We start from the raw sequence: 24,671 nt of genomic DNA, 5'->3' as shown, positions 1-24,671 counted from the left end.
TCTCCACCCCCTCCAGGTGTCGCTTATTATCCCTGGTGTATTTATTCATGTTTTCTGCCTCGCTCTGCCAAATCTTCTTGTTTGCCAAGTCAATCAGCTGTTTCCTTGCTCCTATTTTTCCCAATCTCTGTTTGTTCCTAATCCTCCTGGTTTTGACCCTTGCCTGTTTTAACTCTGAACTAGCATGCCTATACCCTTGTACTGTTTTGGACTTGGATCTGGTTTCTGACCCCTGCCTGGCCTGACCTCGAGATTACCTGGTACTGTTTGGACTCTGACCTGGTTTATGAACTCTTGCCTGTCCCTGACCTGCCTTTGCCTACTCCCTTTGTTATAATAAATATTGGCGCTCAACCATCTGCCTCCTGTGTCTGTATTTTGGGTCTCGCCTTGTGCTCTTATATAGTCATTGAACACTGGTCACTTTAATAATGTTTACATATGGTTTTACCCACTTCATATGTGTTTTTTATATACTCCATTCTAGTCAAGGCTAAATTTACATAGCAGCTGCTGTACACACATTTTCTATTAATGTAGCCTACTGCCCATACTGTCTAAATATCCTACCATATACACTACCAGTCAAAGGTTTGGGCACCTGCACGTTCAAGGGTTTTTCTTTATTTTTACTATTTTCTGCAATGTAGAATAATAGTGAAGACATCAAAACTATGAAATGACACATGGAATCATTTAGTAACCAAAAAAGTGTTAAAAAAATCAAAATATATTTTAGATTCTTCAAAGTAGCCTCCCTTTGCCTTGATGACAGCTTTGCACAGCTTCACCTGGAATGCTTTTATAACTGTCTTGAAGGAGTTCCCACATATGCTGAGCACTTGTTGGTTGCTTTTCTTTCACTCTGCAGTCCAACTCATCCCAAACCATTGTGATTGTGGAGGCCAGGTCATCTGATGCATCACTCTACTTCTTGGTCAGCCTGGAGGTGTGTTGGGTCATTGTCCTGTTGAAAAACAAGTGATAGTCTCACTAAGTGCCAAACAGATGGGATGGCGTCTCACTGCAGAATGCTGTGATGGCTGGTTGAGAGAATGCCAAGAGTGTGCAAAGCTGTCATCAAGGCAAAGGGTGGCTACTTTAAAGAATCTGAAATATAAAATATAATTTGATTTGTTTAACACTTTTCTGGTTACTATATCATTCCATAGGTGTTATTTCATAGTTTTGATGTCTTAACTATTATTCTACAATGTAGAAAAAAGTAAAAAATGAATAAAAACCCTGGTACTGTACATATTTATACTCCGGACTCTGACATTGCTCTTTCTGATATTTCTTAATTTATTTATATTTTGTGGATTTGTGTGTATTATTTAGCATTGTTAGGTATTACTGCATTGTTGGAGTTAGAAACAAGCATTTCGTTGCACCTGTGATAACATCTGCAAAATTATATGTAAGCAACCACAAAAATGTGAAATTGTTATTCGATTGTGTGTGTGTGTGTGTGTGTGAAATACAAATACTGCTACATCCTAGATTTTCACCCCTGTCAAATCCAAAAACCAAGTACTATGCCACCAAACCTTTCACACGGTCATTATGTAAATGTAGAGTGTGTGGGGTGTTTTTGGATTCGATTAGTTGACTTGAGGGGTCATGGACATGGACCCACGTCACCTAACATTGGAAACTTTAAGACAAAGACCACTCTGGAACGTCCAAACAATGACACGAGGCGAGCGTTGAACATTTCCATTGGACACTCAGGAAGCCCTTTTATTCATTGGCCTGCCAACCTCATCCACGCTTCGTTTTTCCCACCGCGAGCTTCTGGCCGACGCGGCTTTTGTTGGCATCACAGCAGAACTCGAGCAGATGGTGAGGTGGACCAGTTGAGCACCAGTGACAAGAACTGCCACACGCACAATCGCGCGTTTGAAATCAGCTGACTAGCCTTGCTGCGCTGGTCAGCGCCAGGTGATCCCTGCATGTTGAGTTGGAGGAGGGCAAGAGAATCGCGAGCTCAAGGAAGGCTCTTTGTGCGGGTCACCAGTGGCGAGGTTTTTAGTGTTCTACAGTCAGCAGCGGCAGAAGCACAGAGGACAGAAAAAAACGGCTTCTGGAGAGAATAAAACGTGTCCTCTCTGAATATAGACGTCGCTTTGTAAGTTAAATGTTATATTATTTATTTTCCATAGATATAGCAGGCTTAATATTATCTTTCAAGACATAGCGCTCAAATTTCCTATTTTTTCCTGGAGCATCGGATTCTGTGTGTGTGGAGAGGCATTCCGCTGGATGCTAAAACGCTAAGGTGAGACCAATAACGTTAACTCATTTTCATTTATAATATGCTCCAATTTAAATATTCAGAAACAAGTCAATTATTAAGAATTGCGTTCTTAGCTTTTGAATATAAACAGATATAAACTTAATTGGCTGAGATAGACAATTTGGGGTGGTGGCAGCACAATTGTTATATATTTTAAATCAAAGGTGTAGTTTAAGCTATTTATTTAGCTGTTTATTTAACTCAACAGAACCGTGGCCGTACATATTTCTATTTTTGAAGCTGGATGAATTGAATGTCGTTGCTCAAAGGGTAGGGTAGCTACAGCATCAGTGCAACCATTGGATTTGCAAGGGCACTGTGATCCGCATTCAGTAGCCTACATGTGGCGAATAATACGGAGGCTGTAGTCTGATATACAGTATGTGTGCCTATAATTCATTTATTTCGATTGAGAATGCGAATTCATATGGATTTTGTCTGAGAGGGATGACACACTGACAAACGTGCACTCACACAGTAGGCTGCAATATACCAATAAAATCGCTTTATAAACAACAGCAGAAAAACATGCAAAAAAAACAAAAACCATTTGCCATGATATCACCCATATTCCTGACACACTGTACTTTGGACCGAAGAGTGTCATCCTAGAAGTAGTGTGTTATTTCTAAATGATTCAAAGTAAGCTGCTCCTGTCCTGAAATGATCTCACTGTTGTGAAGTGAAAGGAGCACTGCATTCCTTTGTGTATCCCAGATGTGTTTTTATTCCCCCATTCTGTCATCCTCATGTGCTTGAGGATGAGTCTACAATGTAACAATCCCAAACTGCAACATCACACATGACATGTGCACAGGGAGAGCAGCTAAAACAGCTGACTGACAGCTAAGGTCTCTAGTGCCCCATCATATTCAATTGTCTTGGTAAGGGAATGATGTTGGCAGATGTCTCGACTGCTCTGTGGAGGAATTCGACAAGAAGTCTTAAGAGGAAAACAAAAAGACAATGGGTTGTTCAAGATAAGTTGGGGGTGAGAGCTGGTAGGGGCGGTGACTCTACATTGTTTTGGGTCACCTTTGTAAAAGTTGGCTCCTCATCCTTGTCGGCTTTGTTGTTGCAGCTGTTGCGCGACAGTGGCACCTGTTACTGCGCACTCGGAAGCTGAAGCCACAGATCCAAGATGTTTTGAGTGTCTCATTCAATCAAACCTACACAAGTCAAGTCTTGGTAATGTGGAGGATTTGTTTGAGCACTGGCTCATACTTGGTTTGAACTTGAGAGTCATAATGTTTGTGTAGTGTTTTCATGATGAATAGTCCTACAGAGGCAATCAACATAAAAGTTGAGCAGGGTTTTGTGTTTCAGTTGTTAAGGCTTTTTGTTTTCAAGGAATTGCATTTTCTGTAATTTGATAAAATTTAGCCTGATATGGAAATGCGCAAAGTTCACTGGCCGAGACACAGTTGATTTAAATAATCCTGTTATTCACTAATGTGCTCTTTGGGCTTGCCAACTAAACCGGAGCCTTGTCTTGGGAAAACTCTACAAACGCGGACATATATGGATGTACTCTAGCCAGAGTAGTGAGGGAGGAGGGGGGGAAGAGTTAAGGTACAGTGGGGCAAAAAAGTATTTAGTCAGCCACCAATTGTGCAAGTTCTCCCACTTAAAAAGATGAGAGAGGCCTGTAATTTTCATCATAGGTACACTTAAACTATGACAGACAAAATGAGAAAAGAATTCCAGAAAATCACATTGTAGGATTTTTAATGAATTTATTTGCAAATTATGGTGGAAAATAAGTATTTGGTCACCTAAAAACAAGCAAGATTTCTGACTCTCACAGACCTGTAACTTCTTCTTTAAGAGGCTCCTCTGTTCTCCACTCGTTACCTGTATTAATGGCACCTGTTTGAACTTGTTATCAGTACAAAAGACACCTGTCCACAACCTCAAACAGTCACACTCCAAACTCCACTATGGCCAAGACCAAAGAGCTGTCAAAGGACACCAGAAACAAAATTGTAGACCTGCACCAGGCTGGGAAGACTGAATCTGCAATAGGTAAGCAGCTTGGTTTGAAGAAATCAACAGTGGGAGCAATTATTAGGAAATGGAAGACATACAAGACCACTGATAATCTCCCTCGATCTGGGGCTCCACGCAAGATCTCACCGGTGAGCAAAAATCCCAGAACCACAAGGGGGGACCTAGTCAATGACCTGCAGAGAGCTGGGACCAAAGTAACAAAGCCTACCATCAGAAACACACTACGCCGCCAGGGACTCAAATCCTGCAGTGCCAGACGTGTCCCCCTGCTTAAGCCAGTACATGTCCAGGCCCGTCTGAAGTTTGCTAGAGAGCATTTGGATGATCCAGAAGAAGATTGGGAGAATGTCATATGGTCAGATAAAACCAAAATATAACTTTTTGGTAAAAACTCAACTCGTTGTGTTTGGAGGACAAAGAATGCTGAGTTGCATCCAAAGAACACCATACCTACTGTGAAGCATGGGGTGGAAACATCATGCTTTGGGTCTGTTTTTCTGCAAAGGGACCAGGACGACTGATCCGTGTAAAGGAAAGAATGAATGGGGCCATGTATCGTGAGATTTTGAGTGAAAACCTCCTTCCATCAGCAAGGGCATTGAAGATGAAACGTGGCTGGGTCTTTCAGCATGACAATGATCCCAAACACACCGCCCGGGCAACGAAGGAGTGGCTTTGTAAGAAGCATTTCAAGGTCCTGGAGTGGCCTAGCCAGTCTTCAGATCTCAACCCCATAGAAAATCATTGGAGGGAGTTGAAAGTCCATGTTGCCCAGCAACAGCCCCAAAACATCACTGCTCTAGAGGAGATCTGCATGGAAGAATGGGCCAAAATACCAGCAACAGTGTATGAAAACCTTGTGAAGATTTGAAGACTTACAGAAAACGTTTGACCTCTGTCATTGCCAACAAAGGGTATATAACAAAGTATTGAGAAACTTTTGTTATTGACAATATACTTATTTTCCACCATAATTTCCCAATAAATTCATTAAAAATCCTACAATGTGATTTTCTGGATTTTTTTCTCATTTTGTCTGTCATAGTTGAAGTGTCCCTATGATGAAAATTATAGGCCTCTCTCATCTTTTTAAGTGGGAGAACTTGCACAATTGGTGGCTGACTAAATACTTTTTTGCCCCACTGTATAACCTGCTTTAGGAAGGCATGGCACAGGCAGTGAGTTCCCCATCCCAACCCCCACACACAAAGCAGTGTCCTCTGCCAGCAGTTCAGGAGTCATGAGAACCAGCCAACACAAAGATGTGTTTAACACTGTGTGCGTGCGTGCGTGCGTGCATGCGCATGTGTGTGTTCACAAGTCGCCAAGATCCATTAAGAGAGCCTGGGACTGACTGCACTGTGCGCTCTAGTTTTGGAGGTCAGTGGGGTGTTTGAGGGGGGACGGCTGTCGGGGACTTGGGTGCTCCAGCTCGACCCTCTCCCATTGTGACTGCGAGCTGAGTGGTGAGGGAAACACATCCCCCATTGTGAGGTTTTTGTAAAGACGTTTCTGATTGAGGTAGCTGTGTGTCTCTACCCATCTCATTTCTGGGTAGGGAATGAATGAATGAATGGGTATTATTCTGAGAGATGTTTATGCTTTGTCCCACGTGGGGCATCCCTTGAGTTATTGGACTTGAGTCTCTATATTGCTGCAGTGTTAAAGGACTTTGCCAAAGTGTGTGTGTGCATGTGTGTGAGAGAGAGAAATAGTTCATGTCAGCACCATCTCTGTTCCGTTAGGAATTGGCTTCAGCTACTGAAACATACAAGATTGTCCTCTCCCGCTTCTTCTTCTCTGGCTGAACAGAAACATTTCCCCCTCCTCTGCTCAGCTCCACGCCTCTGTTCTGCCTCTAGCACCAAAGCCCTGTGTGATGTGGAGCGAGACGCCTGCATACTAATGGAGCCCGAACATGTTGCCTCTTAAGCAGGTTAAAGTAGCCTATACAGAGTGCCTCTCAGGCAGGCCAATGCAGCAGGAACAGAGTGCCTCTCAGGCAGACCAATGCAGCAGGAACAGAGTGCCTCTCAGGCAGGCCAATGCAGCAGGAACAGAGTGCCTCTCAGGCAGGCCAATGCAGCAGGAACAGAGTGCCTCTCAGGCAGGCCAATGCAGCAGGAACAGAGTGCCTCTCAGGCAGGCCAATGCAGCAGGAACAGAGTGCCTCTCAGGCAGGCCAATGCAGCAGGAACAGAGTGCCTCTCAGGCAGGCCAATGCAGCAGGAACAGAGTGCCTCTCAGGCAGGCCAATGCAGCAGGAACAGAGTGCCTCTCAGGCAGGCCAATGCAGCAGGAACAGAGTGCCTCTCAGGCAGGCCAATGCAGCAGGAACAGAGTGCCTCTCAAGGCAGGCCAATGCAGCAGGAACAGAGTGCCTCTCAAACAGGCCAATGCAGCAGGAACAGAGTGCCTCTCAAACAGGCCAATGCAGCAGGAACAGAGTGCCTCTCAAACAGGCCAATGCAGCAGGAACAGAGTGCCTCTCAAACAGGCCAATGCAGCAGGAACAGAGTGCCTCTCAAACAGGCCAAAGCAGCAGGATCAGAGTGCCTCTCAGGCAGGCCAAAGCAGCAGGATCAGAGTGCCTCTCAGGCAGGCCAGTGCAGCAAGGACATGGCGTGCCCATCAGGTACACACATGACTGGGAGGCCGGCGATCAGCAGCACATGGCGGGGCTGGGGGCTCCAGTATGGAACTGTAATTTAGAAGCATTGCGTCTAGACTAATAATAGTGATGGAATGTTAGGTTTGGCTGTGGTTGCTGTATTGTGATATGCTGTGATGCAGCTGTAATAGATGTTGTTTGGGAAAGATACATGCTGTTGTGCATTCGGAGCTCTAGTCAGTAGACTCTACTAGCAAACAGCAGTCTCTTTTTTTGCTTGTTTTGGCAGCTGTAGACTGATCACAGCTGCGCTATAGTGGAGCCATTGTCTGCTGGTATAGCAGTTATCAGCCTTTTTATTTGACGGTGTCAGTTGTTTAATCTGGTCATATGGATGTTTGTGGTTGTGGTCTCGTGCTAGCGGTGGTTCTTGTCGCTCTTCGCTCTACGGTGGCCTAATGGCACACACAGCTGTCTCCTCATTTGGGTATGAAACAGACATGCCGGTGGCATAGCCGGTCACCATGGTGACGGCAAGATTATGAGGGAGCCTGTAGTGGTAGTGCGGCTGCTGTTTGAGAAACACTGCTTACATTTTACGCCCAAAGAAAAGGGACAAATGAATGTGGAGATATTCTTCCCTGTAAAAGGTGCTATCATGTTGTCATTAGACCCAGTTTCCTCTTGGCAGAAGCATCCAGTGGCACTTGGTTAGAGCATCTGGAAAGCGAGGGGTTAAGTCACTGAGCAAAATGGATACTGAAGACAGACACTCACTCATACTCCAATGGAAAAAAGCTATTTGGCCATTTGTTTTTTATTCATGTGGTTGCCTTTGTGTACTTTGGTGTCCCGATTTGAAAATTGAGAAGGTTTTAGCTATTGAAGTCTTTGTAGAACAGTGATTGCTTACGTTGGCAGAGTGGACTCAGCCCAAGGAAACCTAATGCTGTTAGGAAAAGCTCAGCAGGACAGGAAACAGAGCATTCATGAAGGGTCTAAGACTTCCAGACCTCTGTTCAGACATCCAAACAGGGTGTCTCTCAGAGCGCACTGATTTTGGAGAGGAGACTATGTGGCCACAGACAGAGAGCCCTACTGCTTCATTAGTCCCTGTGCTACCTGGGAACATAGAGTAATGCATGTATTTATGAGGCTTTGGCATTAAAAGATAGGGCTGATGATATCTCTAAATTACATCTTGCTCTACTTGCATTTGTTATCCTTTGAACCCCAGGGCTGTTTTTATCAAAGTGCAGGCACTAAGCTGGGTGAACATTCACCACTCTGTGTGTGTGTGTGTTTTGGTGTGCATGAGTGTCTGGGTGCCTGAGTGTGTGTATGTTTTTCTATACTGTGCGTGTGCATGCATGCTTGTGTGTTTTAAGAAACTCAAGCATATAAAGGATGTGACAGAATGAAGAGGTAGGTAGCCCAGCGTTTCATAGGGTTGGGCCAGGAACCAAAAGTTCTCTGGTTCAATCCCTGAGCCAACTAGGTGAAGACATCTGTTGATGTGCCCTTGAGCAAATCACTTAACCCTAATTGCTCCTGTAAGTCACATTGGATAATGACAAAAATGTAAATCGCCTTTGTCAGGGAGGGAATGAAACTCCGATCCACCAAAACCTCTCATGCTTTCACACAAAGGGCCAGGGCCCACCAAACACACTCACTATAAAAGTAGGCTTCATGCAGGGCTTTGGGTCTCCTTCTGTAACACAGGCATTCGTCTGTGTGGTGAGATATGATAGGTGAGTGTAAAAGCAGACATCTCTACACTCTCTCTCCTTTATCCCTCTTCTCTACCTGTGTTTCTCTTTGTTGTAGTTCTGGGTTAAGTGCAAACAATGTGTGAACACTGAATCTTTGTGTATCTGAGTTAAGCAGTTTGGCCTCTTCAGAAAAGTGTTGCACCTGATTAGGGGTCACAAGCCAGGAAGCCCAAAACAATGCTTATTATGTCTGCTCCTGAGGCATTGTTATGTACATCCTGTAGATGAGTATAAACAGGATATACTGTATATAGTATATGATGTTATTGCAGACTATAGCCTTAATCCCCCATAACTGTTCTACACTTTAAGCAGTTTGGTCACTTTCACAGGAACAGAAACATCAGTCTATTGGTTACTTGAGTTTCACTCAAACCAGGGGGAGTAGAAAATATATATTTTTCCCCATTCACTTTATAGCGGGTAAGGCTACGACAGATGACGCTTTTGGAATGACTGAAGGATTGCCATCAGGATATGGATAGTTTGTAGGATTTGCAGCAATAATGTTTTTTCCATTCAGGATTAAACAGCTTTTAGCCACCGTATCTATCAACAGCAGTGCTAATAGGAAGGGGCCCTGTGTAAGTCAACAGTGCCTGGTGCTGCTGTGTCAGTGAGAGGATGAAATAGCAACATCTGTTTCCCTTCATTCAGACCACTCTGTGGGCTGAGGGAAATGTCATTTTGTGTAGTGTGACAACATTCATTACACTCATCACTGACAGTCAGAGTGTTCTGTTTTCAGGCCTTCGGGCCACGATGGACAGCCTGGTAGTCTCTCTGGGCTTTGATGCTGAGGGAGGACACCTCTGACCTTGTTTGTTCACAATTTCCATTGGAGTTGTCCCCTGTCATAATCGTTTCCCCCCATCTCACACACACATGCAAGCACATGCGTGTGCATGCACACACGCGCATGTACACACACACACACACACACACATGTGCGCACGCACGCACACACACACACACACACACACACACTGAGGTAGCGGTTGGTCAAACCGGATACGAGCCCCCACAGAGCTGTCAGCACCCCAGGAGCCTGGTGCCAGGTGTGATTTTTATAGCCTCAGTGTGAAAACAGCGATTACCTTGCCTGTCTCCTCCGATTTTGGAGAAGGGGAGAAAGGGAGGGGGAGAGAGAGAGAGAGGGAGAGAATGACCTGATAGATGGCTGGATATAAAGATAGTGTACAGCCAGACAGACCAACAGATTGATAGATAGGCAGGTTGATGGATAGAGTGGGAGAGATGACAGTCAGATCTCTTATTGTCCATTCCCAGGCCCTGAGAAGAGGAATAGGAGGAAATATACAGCCTTGATGTTACAGTTCAGTCACAGTGTACAAATCACTGAGATGGCGCTCTGATTGGCCGGGGCATTGCAGAGATGATGCCATTAGTCTTGGATACTCTATATATCATCATGGCTATTAGAACAATATCTTAGAGGTAGGGGATTTTCTTACAGTAACAGACATACCAACCGGATACTCACATTATATTGTATCCAGTACCTAGTCAGTATGGGAGCAACTAAGTTAACTAATTGAGAAGTTGTAATGGCAGATAGGCTTTTGATCAAACATTGGTTCATGATTAAAATATGCAGACATGAAACACAGTGACTGACATGCTGTTTTTTTTCTGCATAACTAAGTATTTTTAGAGACACTATAAATACCACACCTACAATATGAATCAAAGCCGAGTTTGTGTCAGTCACACATCCCCGTGTTCGGGGTTTCTGCCAGGCTTGCACTGAATGTCGATGAGAAATCACACACGAGGAAAAGGAGAACAATCTAACTAAACCTGTTCTATGTTACTATTGTCTCTCAAGTAGAAATCCAGAAACATGGTGGTCAGGTTTTGATGTGAAACTAAACACATCCCCACGCACACGTCTCTGTCTTCAGGCTGCACGGAGTGTGTTTATGGGGATAAATGTGGTGTGTTATTAGTATCAGACTGGAGGCGCAGGAATGGTGGTGTTTATTGTCAGTGTGAGAGCGGCAGGGCCTGCCGTACACCCTCACTGGGACAGTTATGGAAGGCTGATTCCATTCCTCCAGGTTGAAGACAAATTGCCGTCCTCAGCTGTAGTGTGTGTATATATACACACACACCCACTGGAATCCTGCCTGAACAGATACAAAGTGTTTCACTTCGCCTAAAATGCTGAGATTTAATCATCCTTTTCTCTAGTATTGAAAACTAATTGGCCTGGATGGAGATACATTTTCTCACAAAAAAAAACAAATCTTTGATTTGCTGAGATGGATTGGAGTCACTGGGCCCTGTGCTCATCACTGTCCTATCTGTTTATGATAATGCAATGTTATTTTCTCCTGTCACTGATTTGAATATCTCCAGGCAGGGCAGAGGAAAGGCATAGTCATTGATTATATGCAGATCATACATGGTAGTTCACCGTCATACATCATACCTGTTTAGAGAACACTACACTCTTGGCACAGAGGATATCACCGCTACAGTGGAAATACCCTTATCACTGACAGCACCAAACTGATATAGAAAAAACATATTTTCCCCTGACAGGCCTTATAGATCCAGTATTGGCAGTTTAAACGGAGAGGAAGAATAAACTGCTGTGTTGGATTTCCATAATTGGGCCTCATAAATGTGTTGGGGAAAGGGGAGGATGCTGCGGTGCCAGGGACCCATCAGAAATCGAAGTGAGGAGCTATCCCAGCGGCGGTAGAGGCTCCTGAATGTTACCTGTCCTCTGGAGCTAGACCCACCAGCCCTGTCCATTCTCCCACATCCACATCCAACCCCACCCAGGCCCCAGCCTTGCCCTTCCCATTCCCCACATCCACCCCCCACCCTGGCCCCCAGCCCTACCCTGCCTATTCCCCCATATCCACCCTGGCCCCAGCCCTACCCTGCCTATTCCCCCATATCCACCCTGGCCCCTGCCCTGCCCCCACCCTGGCCCCAGCCTCACCCTGCCTATTCCCCCATATCTACCCTGGCCCCTGCCCTGCCCCCACCCTGGCCCCAGCCCTACCCTGCCTATTCCCCCATATCCACCCTGGCCCCTGCCCTGCCCCCACCCTGGCCCCAGCCCTACCCTGCCTATTCCCCCATATCCACCCTGGCCCCTGGCCCCAGCCCTACCCTGCCTATTCCCCCATATCCACCCTGGCCCCTGCCCTGCCCATTCCCCCACATCCAACCCAACGCCCGGAGCTGACACCGTCCCAGCACAGAGGCTACAGGCCTCTAATTGATTTCTTCAGGCTCATTAAAAGACTCATTTCTACCCGCCTGTGTTGCCACTGCTTTCCAGAGACGTGTCTCATAATCAAGAGCTACCATTAACGATAATGCCCGCCCTGGTAGATTAGGTGTGTTGTGTAATGTGCTCATAGTCAGAGCAGAGAACTCTGGCTGGCTGCTACCACACCAAAAGTATCTCTCTGTCACTGTGCTAGTAGCATACGCAGATAATCCCCTGGGAGAGAGAAACGTGGGTAATCTCTGAAGAGACAGAACACAGAATACATTAGAGTAGCTGAGTTCATATCCACAATAGACCTCAGATAGGGACAAATATACATATCAAATATGCATCAAACATTTAGCCTACCAATCTCTACTAATATACATTGTCATATACCGGCATTCCATGGTAACAGAGTGACACTGAGACTCAGATTTTTAAACAAACCATACAACTACATGCACAAGGGCTACTTTTTAACAATGTCCACTGAAACTTTTACAGAAACACATTTACTTGAAGATCAATACAGATGCAAAGTTTGGTAACAGAATGACAGTTTGTGCTATTGGTGCCGTCATTCTGTTACCAAACTTTGCTTCCGCACTGTTCTTCAAGTACATTTTCAGTGGAAATTGTTAAAAGTAGTGCTTGTGTATATATAGCTGTACAGTTTCACTTTACAATCATTTGTTTTTGCGACATACATTTTAAAGTGAAAAATCAGTCTGTGTCACTCCGTTACCGTGGAATTGCCCATACCTTAGAATTCTGGACCATAATCTTATATATTATCTGAACAAAGGACAACACTTCTGCATACACAAATACAGTGAGCCATATGCAAACAATGTGTACTCAGATGTTATAGGCTTGTTGTTGGATGCAATACATTGGGAGTACATTATGGTTTACAACCTACTCGTGTGTTTACCCTTCACTCACCCAGCTGTTAAAACAGCAGGAATAGATGTTAAAACAGCAGGAATAGATGTTAAAACAGCAGCAATAGATGTTAAAATGGCAGCAATAGATGTTAAAATGGCAGCAATAGATGTTAAAACAGCAGGAATAGATGTTAAAACAGCAGGACTGTCTGTCTCAGTTAATGTATATAAACATTTAGTATGATCCATATTTTATTTAAAAAGGAGAATTAGGACACCAATATGATACATTATTTCACTAAAACCTTTAATTTTTCCAGAGGCGACCTGCTACTAACAGGCCAGAGCAGTCTGACTGCTGGCATTGGGGTTGAGTGGTTTTGCCTGTACTACCAAGACACTCTGACTGATTCAATTAAACTTGAATGCTCAGAGTTTGCTTTTTTTCACCTGTTTTTGAATAGTCTCTGGCTGAGTAACAGCTCATTAAAGACAGAAATTAACCTCTGTACAATAGCACAGCAAAAAAAAAAATTCACAGATTTATTCTGCCCTGTTAGGCATATCAAATGAGTCTCCAAGAAGTCTGCAGACTGGTGCTGTGCAGGCTGGGTGCTGTCTCCACTCTAACCCTCTGCTGTGAAACTATAAAGGATGTCAGATCTCTGTCCAACCACAGAACCAGATCTTTAGCCAGACTGGAGTGCCAGGGGGGCAGAGTTTGAGCTTTTGGGAATTTTTATTGGTTCCATTATAACAGGCAAGGTCAAACAAACAGTTAAAGTATTCTAAATGATTTCAAATTGTATTTGAAGCCAGGTCAGCAGCTAACTACTGTAAATGTATTACTCTCTGTTTCACACACATGTTGTCATGTCGATATGTAGCAGATATGGACTTGTAATTCATGCCCATATTTAGGTTAAAAGTCTTGTCAATATCAGCTATTTTTTAATGAAATGCAATTCACTGTCTGACAGGTTTTATGGCTTTTATCTCTCACCGGGAACTCTCAATCCCTCTCACACACCTTTCTCTCTCTTGCCCCGTTATCTCTCTCCTTCTTCCTGTTTCTGTATCCCTCTCTACATCTCTTTCTTCTTTATCTAAATCACCATCTGTTTGTGGGATGATAATGGAACGATGTAATGCAGAGCTCTAATACCTGACCTGGTTTCTGTGTATTTCAGGCTTATTCTGCTGAATTCTGAAGTTAAGAGAGAGAAAAACACGTGAGTGGAGGAAGAGGATAACCCTGACCATCCCCTGGCCCCATTCTGAAACACACTCACACACATTCACCCGCACTGTGGACCGCAGCTCCACCAGCCACTACCAGCCTGTACAGAGAGGACACTGATGACCATTGGTTGTTGATGTCACATCCCACACCTACCCTCCAGGCCCTCCTCAGGAACCCGGCCTCTCATCTAAGAGCAGTGTGACCAGACAGAGAGAGCAGACAGCATGACTCTAAGCCCCCTCCCTTGGCCCCCACTGGCATGGCTGTGTGTAGGGCTGCTGTTGCCCCTGCTGCCCCTGGTGCGGGGCGGGGAGTGCCCGCGGCTGTGCGTGTGTGAGGTGCGCCCCTGGTTCACCCCCCAGTCCACCTACAGGGAGGCGGCCACAGTGGACTGCAACGACCTGCGGCTGACACGCATCCCCTCCAACCTATCCTCTGACACCCAGGTGCTGCTGCTCCAGAGCAACTCCATCGCCCACACCAGCGGGGAGCTAGAAGCCCTGTTCAACCTGACGGAGCTGGACCTATCCCAGAATAACTTCAGCAGTGTGGAAGCCGTGGGCCTGGCCAACATGAACCAGCTCACCACCCTGCACCTGGAGGAGAACCAGATCAGCCAGCTGCCCGACCACTGCCTGCAGGACCTGAGCAACCTGCAGGAGCTCTACATCAACCACAACCAGATCAGCACCATTGCCCCAGGGGCCTTCTCTGGCCTGCGCAGCCTGCTGCGCCTCCACCTCAACTCCAACAGGCTCCGGGTCATCGACAGCCGCTGGTTCGAGGCCACGCCCAACCTGGAGATCCTGATGATCGGCGATAACCCCGTCATTGGTATCCTGGACATGAACTTCAAGCCCCTGGGGAGTCTGAGGAGCCTGGTTCTGGCCGGCATGGATCTCACCGACGTTCCCGGGAGTGCTCTGGTGGGTCTGGATAACCTGGAAAGCCTGTCCTTCTACGACAACAAGCTGGTCCGAGTTCCCCAGCTGGCCCTGCAGAAAGTGCAGAACCTGAAGTTCCTGGACCTGAACAAGAACCCGGTGCACAAGATCCAGGAGGGGGACTTCAGGAACATGTTGCATCTGAAGGAGCTTGGCATCAACAACATGGCTGAGCTGGTGTCCATCGACCGCTACGCCCTGGACAACCTGCCTGAGCTGACCAAGTTGGAGGGCACCAACAACCCCAAGCTGTCCTTTGTCCACCGGACGGCCTTCAGGGACGTGTCCTCATTGGAGAGCCTGATGCTCAACAACAACGCCCTCAATGCCATCTACCAGCGCACCGTGGAGGCGCTGCCCAATCTGCGCGAGATCAGCCTGCACAGCAACCCGCTGCGCTGTGACTGCGTCATCCAGTGGATGAGCTCAAACAGGACCAGTGTGCGATTCATGGAGCCGCGGGCCATGCTGTGTAGCTCACCGCCTGAGCTCCGGGGCCAGCAGGTCAGGGAGGTGAGGCTACAGGACTCCCCAGAGCAGTGCCTGCCCCTCATCTCCCACAACACCTTCCCCAGCCACCTGAGCCTAGAGCTGGGCATGAGTGTCAGCTTGGACTGCCGGGCCATGGCCGAGCCCGAGCCAGAAATCTACTGGGTGTCACCTATGGGGAGCAAGATCACGGTGGACATGGTGTCAGAGCGGTACCACCTGAGCAGTGAGGGCACCCTGCGGCTGTCCCAAGTCCAGGTGGAGGACTCAGGCCGCTACACCTGCGTGGCTCAGAACACAGAGGGGGCCGACACACGCGTCACCACCATCCGGGTCAACGGCACCCTGCTGGACAGTGTCGAGGTGATGAAGATCTACGTCAAGCAGACCGAGTCCCATTCCATTCTGGTCTCCTGGAAGATTAACTCCAACATCATGACCTCCAACCTTAAGTGGGCCTCGGCCACCATGAAGATTGACAACCCCCACATCACCTACACTGCACGCGTGCCCGTCGACGTGCACGAGTACAACCTGACTCACCTGCAGCCGGGCACTGAGTATGAGGTGTGCCTCACCGTCTCCAACATCCACCTGCAGACCCACAAGTCGTGTGTCAATGTGACCACGCGCAGCAACACCTTCGCCCTGGACGTGTCGGACCAGAGGCCTAGCGCCGCCCTGCTAGTTGTCATGGCCACCATGCTGGCCTTCCTCAGCCTGGCTACGGTGGGGGTGTATGTGGCACGGCGCTGGAAGAGGAAGAACTACCACCACTCCCTGAAGAAGTACATGCAGAAGACCTCCTCCATCCCCCTCAATGAGCTCTACCCGCCCCTCATCAACCTGTGGGAGGTGGACAGTGAGAAGGACAAGGAGGGCGGGGCAGAGAGCAAGCCCTCCCCCGTGGACACCACACGCAGCTACTACATGTGTTGAGGGGGTCGCCCCTCCCCCAGCACACACAGACACACTTGCAATGTTGGGGGCAAAAATCAGATAGTTGCAAATGTTTTTATTTTTAGCTTTGCTAATAAGTAGCAGAGTGATAAGGACAGGATTTGTATTAGTATAGCGTATCGCCTTTGTTTGACTCTATTTCTCTTTTATAGTTTGGACTATTCCAAGATGGCAGCTGTGTCTAGCTTCTAGTTTGTCTCAGTTGAGCTGCTTTATGGTGCGTTTTTGATAGCACAGCCTTTTGGCTTGTTGCCATGGACCCACTTTCTTAGTGTCGATAACGCAGCAACAGGGACTACTAGTCTAGTTAAAGGTTCCTCTGGCAGTGTTGGTTGAGATCACATAGTTTTTTCTCTCTTTTTGTAAAACAGGTCATCTGTTGTGCACTGAAATGTAAAGGAGTTTGTATGGACTTCATTTAAAAGCTGACTAAGGGGATTAGACCTGTTATACTGTCTACTGAATAACGTTAGCGATTGTACGGTAATGTTGTATCAACTATCATTTGAAACTCTTTTTTAATTGGGAAAAAAGTATAAATTAGTTTGCTGATAAATGTTCTGTAAAGCACGAGAAATGTGAATGTTTGATAACATGCAGTTACTAGGTACAGTAGTAGCTTTATTTACTCTGAATTATTTCTTTCTTATCTGCTAGAATCTGTCGCTGACCACTTACTTTTGTTGTGATTTCATCACACAAAATGTTGTATATGAGGAAGAAGTTGAAGTAAATAACATTTTGATATAAATATTCTCTCTCAATCTGTTGTTGTACATTTATTTCACCAGTTTGCTTAATTATAGTCCTTCAATCGCTATGAATCATATTGTAATGAGGCACCATGACCTTTTACCTCTGTTTGACCTCTGATCTCTTGGCTCTGGTTATTTTTCCATGCGGACGTGGTTCCACTTCACCTCCAATGTGCTGCAGCAGCCCATAAGCAGTATCTCAGCATGGAGCTCCACGGCTCAGACTCACACTGTGCGGCAGAGCCCACTCCTCTGAGTCTAATCAGCCATACAGAGAGCACAGATCCTGTCGGCTTAACCCCCCGCTGTCTGCTCTGTTCGGCATGTGTCTCTGTGTTTCTGTGTGCACGCTATATCATAGTGGGAGAGAATAATAACTTTATACCAGCTCATCAACCACCATATTACCAGCTCATCAATCAGTGCTTCAGGAATCAGTGAAGGAACTGGGGTAATATCGTACAACATGCCACCTTCACGCCACATGACACAGGGAAATATGGTTAACATGAGACAATAGATGGTGTATATACTGTTCCCTCCTGATCCGACCAAATCATTCCTCTCACAACGCTCACATTACAAACATGCTGAGAGAAACTGCTATGAATCTGCCAGGGGAGAGCGGTGCAGAGGAACAGGATCTCTGCGAGAATAGTAATATACCTGGGGAGAGGGGGTGAGGGGTCTGAAGATGGATATGACCAGATGGAGGGTAGTAGGAGGTTGTGGTGGGTTGCTGCTGAGTGCATGTCTTAAGCATTAGCGGAGGGCCATCAATCCCTTCTGTCTGTTTAGAAAGGAGTCTTATTGCTCTGTGAACTGCATAAGGCAGTAGATTAGGGGACTGTGTTAACCAAGAGGTTATGACTTTACTGTGTGAGAATAATAGTCAATACTGAGCTGTAAAAATCGAAATGAGAAAGACCAGTGCAGCTCATTTTGGTAATATTTTTCATGTATCAAATGGATTTGTGAGTCTGTGCTGCCCTCTAGTGGGTATTATACAATAAAGCCCTTGTGAGCACTAAGCACTAAGCAATATGAGAAATAATGTGCTTCTTTGTATGAAAAATGCTGTACCTAAATATGAGAAAATATATGTCATATGTAAAAAAATATATAATAATGTAGAAATAGCTGTTCATGGAAACAATGGATACTGAGTGTACAAAACATTAAGAACACCTTCCTAATATTAAGTTGTGCCCCCTTTTGCCCTCAGAACAGTCTCAATTCATTGGAGCATGGACTCCACAAGGTGTCAAGCATTTCACAGGGATGCTGGTCCATGTTCACTCCAATGCTTCCCACAGTTGTGTCAAGTTGGCTGGATGCCCTTTGTTCGGGTGGTGGACCATTCTTGATACACGGGAAACTGTTGAGTGAAAAAAACAGCAGCGTTGCAGTTCTTGACACAAACCGGTGCCCATGGCACCTAATACCATACCCCGTTTGAAGGAACTTTAATATTTTGCCTTGCCCATTCACTCTGAATGGCACACATACGCAATCCATGTCTCTTGAGTTGGATCGAGGTCAGCACCTCAGGAGTAAATGTCAGTTGGCTTTCCATAGCCGATCATTCAGAGTTAGAGACAGCAGGTGCGGTAGAGAGAGTGTCCAAAACAGCAGGTCTGGGACAGGTAGCACATTCGGTGAACAGGTCAGGGTTCCATAGCCGCAAGGAGAACAGTTGAAACTGGAACAGCAGCACGACCAGGTGGACTGGGGACAGAAAGGGGTCATCAGACTACGTATTCCCGAGGCATGGTCCTAGGGCTCAGGTCCTCCGAGAGAAAGAAAGAGAGAAAAAGAGAGAGAGAATTAGAGAGAGCATACTTAAATTCACACAGGACCCCGGATAAGACAAGAGAAATACTCCAGATATAACAGACTGACCCTAGCCCCCCGACACATAAACTACTGCCGCATAAATACTGGAGGCTGAGACAAGAGGGGTTGGGAGACACTGTGGCCAGGTCCGACGATACCCGCGGACAGGGCCAAACAGGCAGGATATAACCCCACCCACTTTGCCAAAGCACAGCCCCCAAACCACTAGAGGGATATCTTCAACCACCAACTTACCATCCTGAGACAAGGCTGAGTATAGCCCACAAAGATCTCCCCCACGGCACAACCCAAGGAGGGGCGCCAACCCGGACAGGAAGATCACGTCAGTGACTCAACACACTCAAGTGATGCACCGCTCCTAGGGACGGCATGGAAGAGCTTCAGTAAGCCAGTGACTCAGCCCCTGTAATAGGGTTAGAGGCAGAGAATCCCAGTGGAAAGAGGGGAACCGGCCAGGCAGAGACAGCAAGGGCGGTTCGTTGCTCCAGTGCCTTTCCGTTCACCTTCACACTCCTGGGCCAGACTACACTCAATCATAGGATCTACTGAAGAGATGAGTCTTCAATAAAGACTTAAAGGTCAAGACCGAGTCTGCATCTCTCACATAGGTAGGCAGACCATTCAATAAAAATGGAGCTATATAGGAGAATTCCCTGCCTCCAGCTGTTTGCTTAGAAATTCTAGGGACAGTTAGGAGGCCTGCGTCTTGTGACCGTAGCGTACGTGTAGGTATGTACGGCAGGACCAAATCAGAAAGATAGGTAGGAGCAAGCCCATGTAATGCTTTGTAGGTTAGCAGTAAAACCTTGAAATCAACCCTTGCCTTAACAGGAAGCCAGTGTTCAGAGGCTAGCACTGGAGTAATATGATACCTTTTTTTGGTTCTAGTCAAGATTCTAGCAGTGTTTAGCACTGTTTATTTAGTGATTTATATGTGGTTATTTCATGAAATTATGTACTGTAAGTATGTGTAAGTAATTCAAATTGTTGTCTCATGTAATGCATTGTTTCTTTAACATAACCTACAATAACTTACTTTGTTTGGAGACTTGCTGCTTGATTGTAGAGTTTCAGATTGGCGGCCTTCAGTTGATGTCTCCCACTGTATGGCAGCTGAAATGTCCCAATCGTATGTTTTTATCTATACATACTGACTCTGATCCTTAAGGCTGTGTTTAGACTGGCAGCCCATTTCTGATCTTTTTTCCACTAGTTGGTCTTCTGACCAATAACGTCAGACCTTTTCACATCAGATCTTTTTCAGAGCTGATCTGATTGGTCAAAAATATCAGAATTAGGCTGTCTGTGTAAACAAAGCCTTTTTGTAACTGAAGTCTTTAGCCACACCCTACGTAGGAAATCTAGTTTCATTTCTTGAGAACTGAATGACTATCAGATTAATAAGTAGCCTGAACAGCCGCTAGTGGTTGCTGTTTGCCTGTGTTTTGAAGGTCCTAACTTGTTTGTCATGGTGAGTTGTCTCTTTGTAGATAGCACTTTACAATATGTAATTATAAGGTTCTTACTGAGACATTTCATAGTAAAATGGTAAATGGACCTTGTTTCCATTTTATCCAGGTAAGTTGACTGAGAACACATTCTCATTTACAGCAACAACCTGGGGAATAGTTATAGGGGAGTAGAGGGGGATGAATGAGCCAATTGTAAACTGGGGATTATTAGGTGACCATGATGGTTTGAGGGCCAGATTGGGAATTTAGACAGGACACCAGGGTTAACACCCCTACTCTTACAATAAGTGCCATGGGATCTTTAATGACCTCAGAGAGTCAGGACACCCATTTAACGTCCCATCCAAAAGACAGCACCCTACACAGGGCAGTGTCCCCAATCACTGCCCTGGGGCATTGGGATATATATATATTATTTTTTAGACCAGAGGAAAGAGTGCCTCCTACTAGCCCTCAAACACCACTTCCAGCAGCATCTGGTCTCCCATCCAGGGACTGACCAGGACCAACCCTGCTTAGCTTCAGAAGCAAGCCAGCAGTGGTATGCAGGGTGGTATGCTGCTGGCCATTGGATCTATTGAAATAAGTAGCAGATGTTTACAAATTGGGTATGAATTCTTTGAAATAAATACCAGAAAGTATCCCCAGATAAAAACAGTGGAAACAGTACTGTAAAATAAGGTGCTACATTTATGTTTTTATTAAGGTGGCAAGATGCTCATGTGGACCTGCACAAGAAGTTCAGTGAAACCAGATAATGTGGATGTAATAAGATGCTCCCTGGCAATGGATCAATAACAGAGGGGCACTCTTCTAGCCGATTTCAATGACTCCTTATCAAATGTAACCTATCTTAGTAAAAGCAAGAATACAAAATACTGTATGTGTTAACCAATAAACATTTGTGGGGTATAAATAATGAGAGTGGGGAAAAAGAGCTCCACCCAATTGACAGTCATTGTTTACTTTGACATATAGGCATAAATATTTTAATTTAATTGAAAAATATAATATATTAAATGGGTTCTAACCTCATGTCTATATATAACTACATCAAATATGAAAAAATACAAAATATCATTGAAAAACACAGTCTAGTGGTAATACATACTTAATAGCATCAATTATAAACACCTCACGTGACATGATTTAATCCTCATCATATGATGATGTTCTGAATGAATTCAGCTCTCTGTCACGAAATGAGAAAGGAAACCACACAAGAATGTGTTATAGTTGGTTTGGTTATTCTGGTTTCATAATTGAGTTATAAATATGCATAAATATTTCCTGTAGCTTCCAAAAGCTATGAGGTACTGTTGGTGCTGTCTGATTGCTTGTCTCTTCTTTTCTGCTTCACAATGTATTCAGCTTCAGAGCGGTTTAGACGACAACAATTACATGCACAGTTGTAGCTGTTGGAGAGACACCTTACCCCAAGAAATGGATCAACAGCTTCACAAGCAGTGAGGTTTTCGATCAGTTCTTCTCTATCAACTTGTAGGGTCTGACCTTCTGGCAGGTGGAACGCCAGGGTCACATGGTCCCAAACATACCACTTGTCATATTCATACAAACAATCAAAAGGTTCCACTTCAACCACCTGTGGCCTATGAATTACCGGCTGAAACTCATGGGTTTCAGACACTGCTTGTGCATGCCAGACCATGGTCCCCTCTTGGTATATAAAAACATCTTCTCCACCATTTTTAAGAGCTGGGTACTTCTCCAATTCCTGTACACCTGGACTGTGAACAAGCATTGTGTACATAATCTCTTGTTTGTAGACAGTAGTTCCATACACTCTCAGGACAGGCTCTTCTCCACCACAGATCTGCTGACTGTACATCATCAGGAGATCAGATAGACTGAAAGTGAACCTGAAGTTCCCATAACGTGATGCCTTCCTGAAGGCAGGTGAGGTGGTGAACTTGCTGAGGATGGGTTGCTGCATCTGTCTTTGTTCAGGTGTTCTGTCTGGGAAGATCTTCTCCAGGTAACGGTGTTCTGCTGCTCTGATATCATCATGGTCTATCGCTAGACCCCACCACAGGAGACTCTTCTCCCCACCCTTAAATCCACCTGAATCCAAGATTCCATCAAGACCAGACTTTGTGGTGACATGGGTCACACTGGATATGTGAAACTCAATATCAGTGAGCTGTGGGATGTCTTTCTGAACATTCTTGTAACAAGAGAGGCCTTCCATGTCTCTCAGTGTGTTTAGAGTCTTTTGTGTTCCCCAAAAATAGGTCTCCTCTATCCCTCTGGCATTTATACGCTTCATTCTCCTACCCTGAGAGGATGAATTGTACTGAATATTAGGCGTTTAAATTCAATTGACTTCAATTCAACTATTTGTATGATGTAATTCTACTCAAGATATGCTAAATGCACTTAGTAGTAGTAAATCAATTAATTGGAAATACAAGCACGTTCTTGGTCGGTGTTGTTATCGAATAATGATGTTTCACAATTTGATATACATTTCTATATTCCACCATGTTGCAACAGAACACCCTACACTAGTTTAAATTACCCAAAGTCAAAGGACTCTGCTCTCACTCCAGGAATGTAGTTTAAACAAACACATGTATTTATGATTACGAGTAGACATTCTATTGATTACAAGGTTGTACTTGTAACTTTCCACAGAATGAGAATACTCACGTTATAGAGAACTAACTTGAAGAGCAAATGGGCTTACGAACAACCTTGGGATTGACAACGGCTCCTCTTATTTTACATCGGAGAAACTGGTAATTATATGTAATTTGCGTTCCTCAAGAACCCGCCGACGATGGGTTCACATTCGTCTCTCTAGTCTAGATATACGGGTTGCCTCCCACAATGTTACCGATCTGGGATTCTGATACTAGAGTTTACATAAATGTAAATAAATCAATAACAGTCCATCCACTATTTCCTTACCAGTCACTGACTGTCGTCATGGGAGTGGAAGAGAAAAGGCTAGATAATCTTTGGTGAAACTCAACGTTAAAGCTTACATGCTGACCAGACCGGACACGTCGCGTGCGCGAGCGTCGCAAAATACATTAGAAATCCATGTTATTCAATTATTGCACCCACTGTTATGGGTGTAAGATGGCACAGTGATGCCATCTGTTGGTAAATGTTCATTACTGCAACTCTTGTGTTTTACCAGGGTGCTTGAGATACCTGGATGTGTTGTCATGTACTGAACAAGACTGGTTACTCGCATCAATGCCTCTGTCTCGTCATTTAATATTCAAACACCCACAAAACGAGCGTCTGCGACGCCAAGGGCCAAAGTAGACCTCATTCCTATTTCTGCCGCAGATCCCGCTGAAAGTCCTGCCTCTTTTTAGGGAGCTGAAAGTCTGTATTGCCCAGCGACAGCCCCGAAACCTGAAGGATCTGGAGAAGGTCTGTATGGAGGAGTGGGCCAAAATCCCTGCTGCAGTGTGTGCAAACCTGGTCAAGAACTACAGGAAACGTATGATCTCTGTAATGGCAAACAAAGGTTTCTGTACCAAATATTAAGTTCTGCTTTTCTCATGTATCAAATACTTATGTCATGCAATAAAATGCAAATTAATTACTTAAAAATCATACAATGTCATTTTCTGGATTTTTGTTTTAGATTCCGTCTCTCACAGTTGAAGTGTACCTATGATAAAAATGACAGACCTCTACATGCTTTGTAAGTAGGAAAACCTGCAAAATCGGCAGTGTATCAAATACTTGTTCTCCCCACTGTATATGAGATCATGTGACAGGTCATGTGACACAGATTGCACACAGATGGACTTTATTTAATTAATTATGTGACTTCTGAAGGTAATTGGTTGCACCAGATCTTATTTAGGGGCTTCATAGCAAAAGGGGTGAATACATATGCACGCACCACTTTTCCGTTTAGATCTTTTTTATATTTTTTTTAAACAAGTAATTTTTTTTCATTTCACTTCACCAATTTGGACTATTTTGTTTATGTCCATTACATGAAATCCAAGTAGAAATCTATTTAAATTACAGATTGTAACGCAACAAAATAGGTAAAATGCCAATGGGGGGGTGAATACTTTTGCAAGGCACTGTATATTAGCCTACAAAGAAATACATTTTTAA

The 24,671-nt window shown here is 45.0% G+C and overlaps 2 protein-coding genes and 1 long non-coding RNA gene across 4 annotated transcripts; 1 reads left to right on the top strand and 2 right to left on the bottom strand.

Annotated features, from left to right (window-relative positions):
- The first annotated feature begins 1,610 nt into the window (after positions 1 to 1,610).
- On the top strand, positions 1,611 to 17,238 carry LOC112254665 (leucine-rich repeat neuronal protein 1-like). 2 transcript variants are annotated; one of them, XM_024427409.2, is made up of 2 exons: positions 1,611 to 2,131; positions 14,029 to 17,238. In XM_024427409.2, the coding sequence occupies exon 2, from the start codon at positions 14,306 to 14,308 to the stop codon at positions 16,451 to 16,453; it is 2,148 nt and encodes a 715-aa protein (XP_024283177.1). In that variant the 5' UTR covers positions 1,611 to 2,131; positions 14,029 to 14,305; the 3' UTR covers positions 16,454 to 17,238. The 2 variants fall into 2 exon arrangements, with proteins under 2 accessions (XP_024283177.1, XP_024283176.1); XM_024427408.2 differs by having other exon boundaries at positions 1,611 to 2,281.
- Positions 17,239 to 18,333: 1,095 nt separating this feature from the next.
- On the bottom strand, positions 18,334 to 20,713 carry LOC121846803. Its single transcript, XR_006083772.1, has 2 exons — positions 20,123 to 20,713; positions 18,334 to 19,019 (listed from the first exon to the last, which is right to left on the bottom strand). It is a non-coding gene; the product is annotated as an uncharacterized LOC121846803 (long non-coding RNA).
- Positions 20,714 to 21,113: 400 nt separating this feature from the next.
- On the bottom strand, positions 21,114 to 23,601 carry LOC121846802. Its single transcript, XM_042324502.1, has 2 exons — positions 23,229 to 23,601; positions 21,114 to 22,854 (listed from the first exon to the last, which is right to left on the bottom strand). Exon 2 carries the CDS (start codon positions 22,843 to 22,845, stop codon positions 21,865 to 21,867), a length of 981 nt encoding a protein of 326 aa, XP_042180436.1. The 5' UTR covers positions 22,846 to 22,854; positions 23,229 to 23,601; the 3' UTR covers positions 21,114 to 21,864.
- Between the last annotated feature and the right edge of the window lie 1,070 nt (positions 23,602 to 24,671).

The sequence above is a fragment of the Oncorhynchus tshawytscha genome, linkage group LG07, assembly GCF_018296145.1.
Source record: "Oncorhynchus tshawytscha isolate Ot180627B linkage group LG07, Otsh_v2.0, whole genome shotgun sequence".
Taxonomy (NCBI): Eukaryota; Metazoa; Chordata; class Actinopteri; order Salmoniformes; family Salmonidae; genus Oncorhynchus; species Oncorhynchus tshawytscha.
Note: the sequence above shows the minus strand (reverse complement) of the source record. Positions and strands in the feature narration are given on the sequence as shown.

What these genes read in the sequence shown, in the direction of transcription:
- LOC112254665 (XM_024427409.2), top strand. Translation starts at nt 14,306, where the DNA reads ATGACTCTAAGCCCCCTCCCTTGGCCCCCACTGGCATGGCTGTGTGTA.
- LOC121846802 (XM_042324502.1), bottom strand. Translation starts at nt 22,845, where the DNA reads ATGAAGCGTATAAATGCCAGAGGGATAGAGGAGACCTATTTTTGGGGA.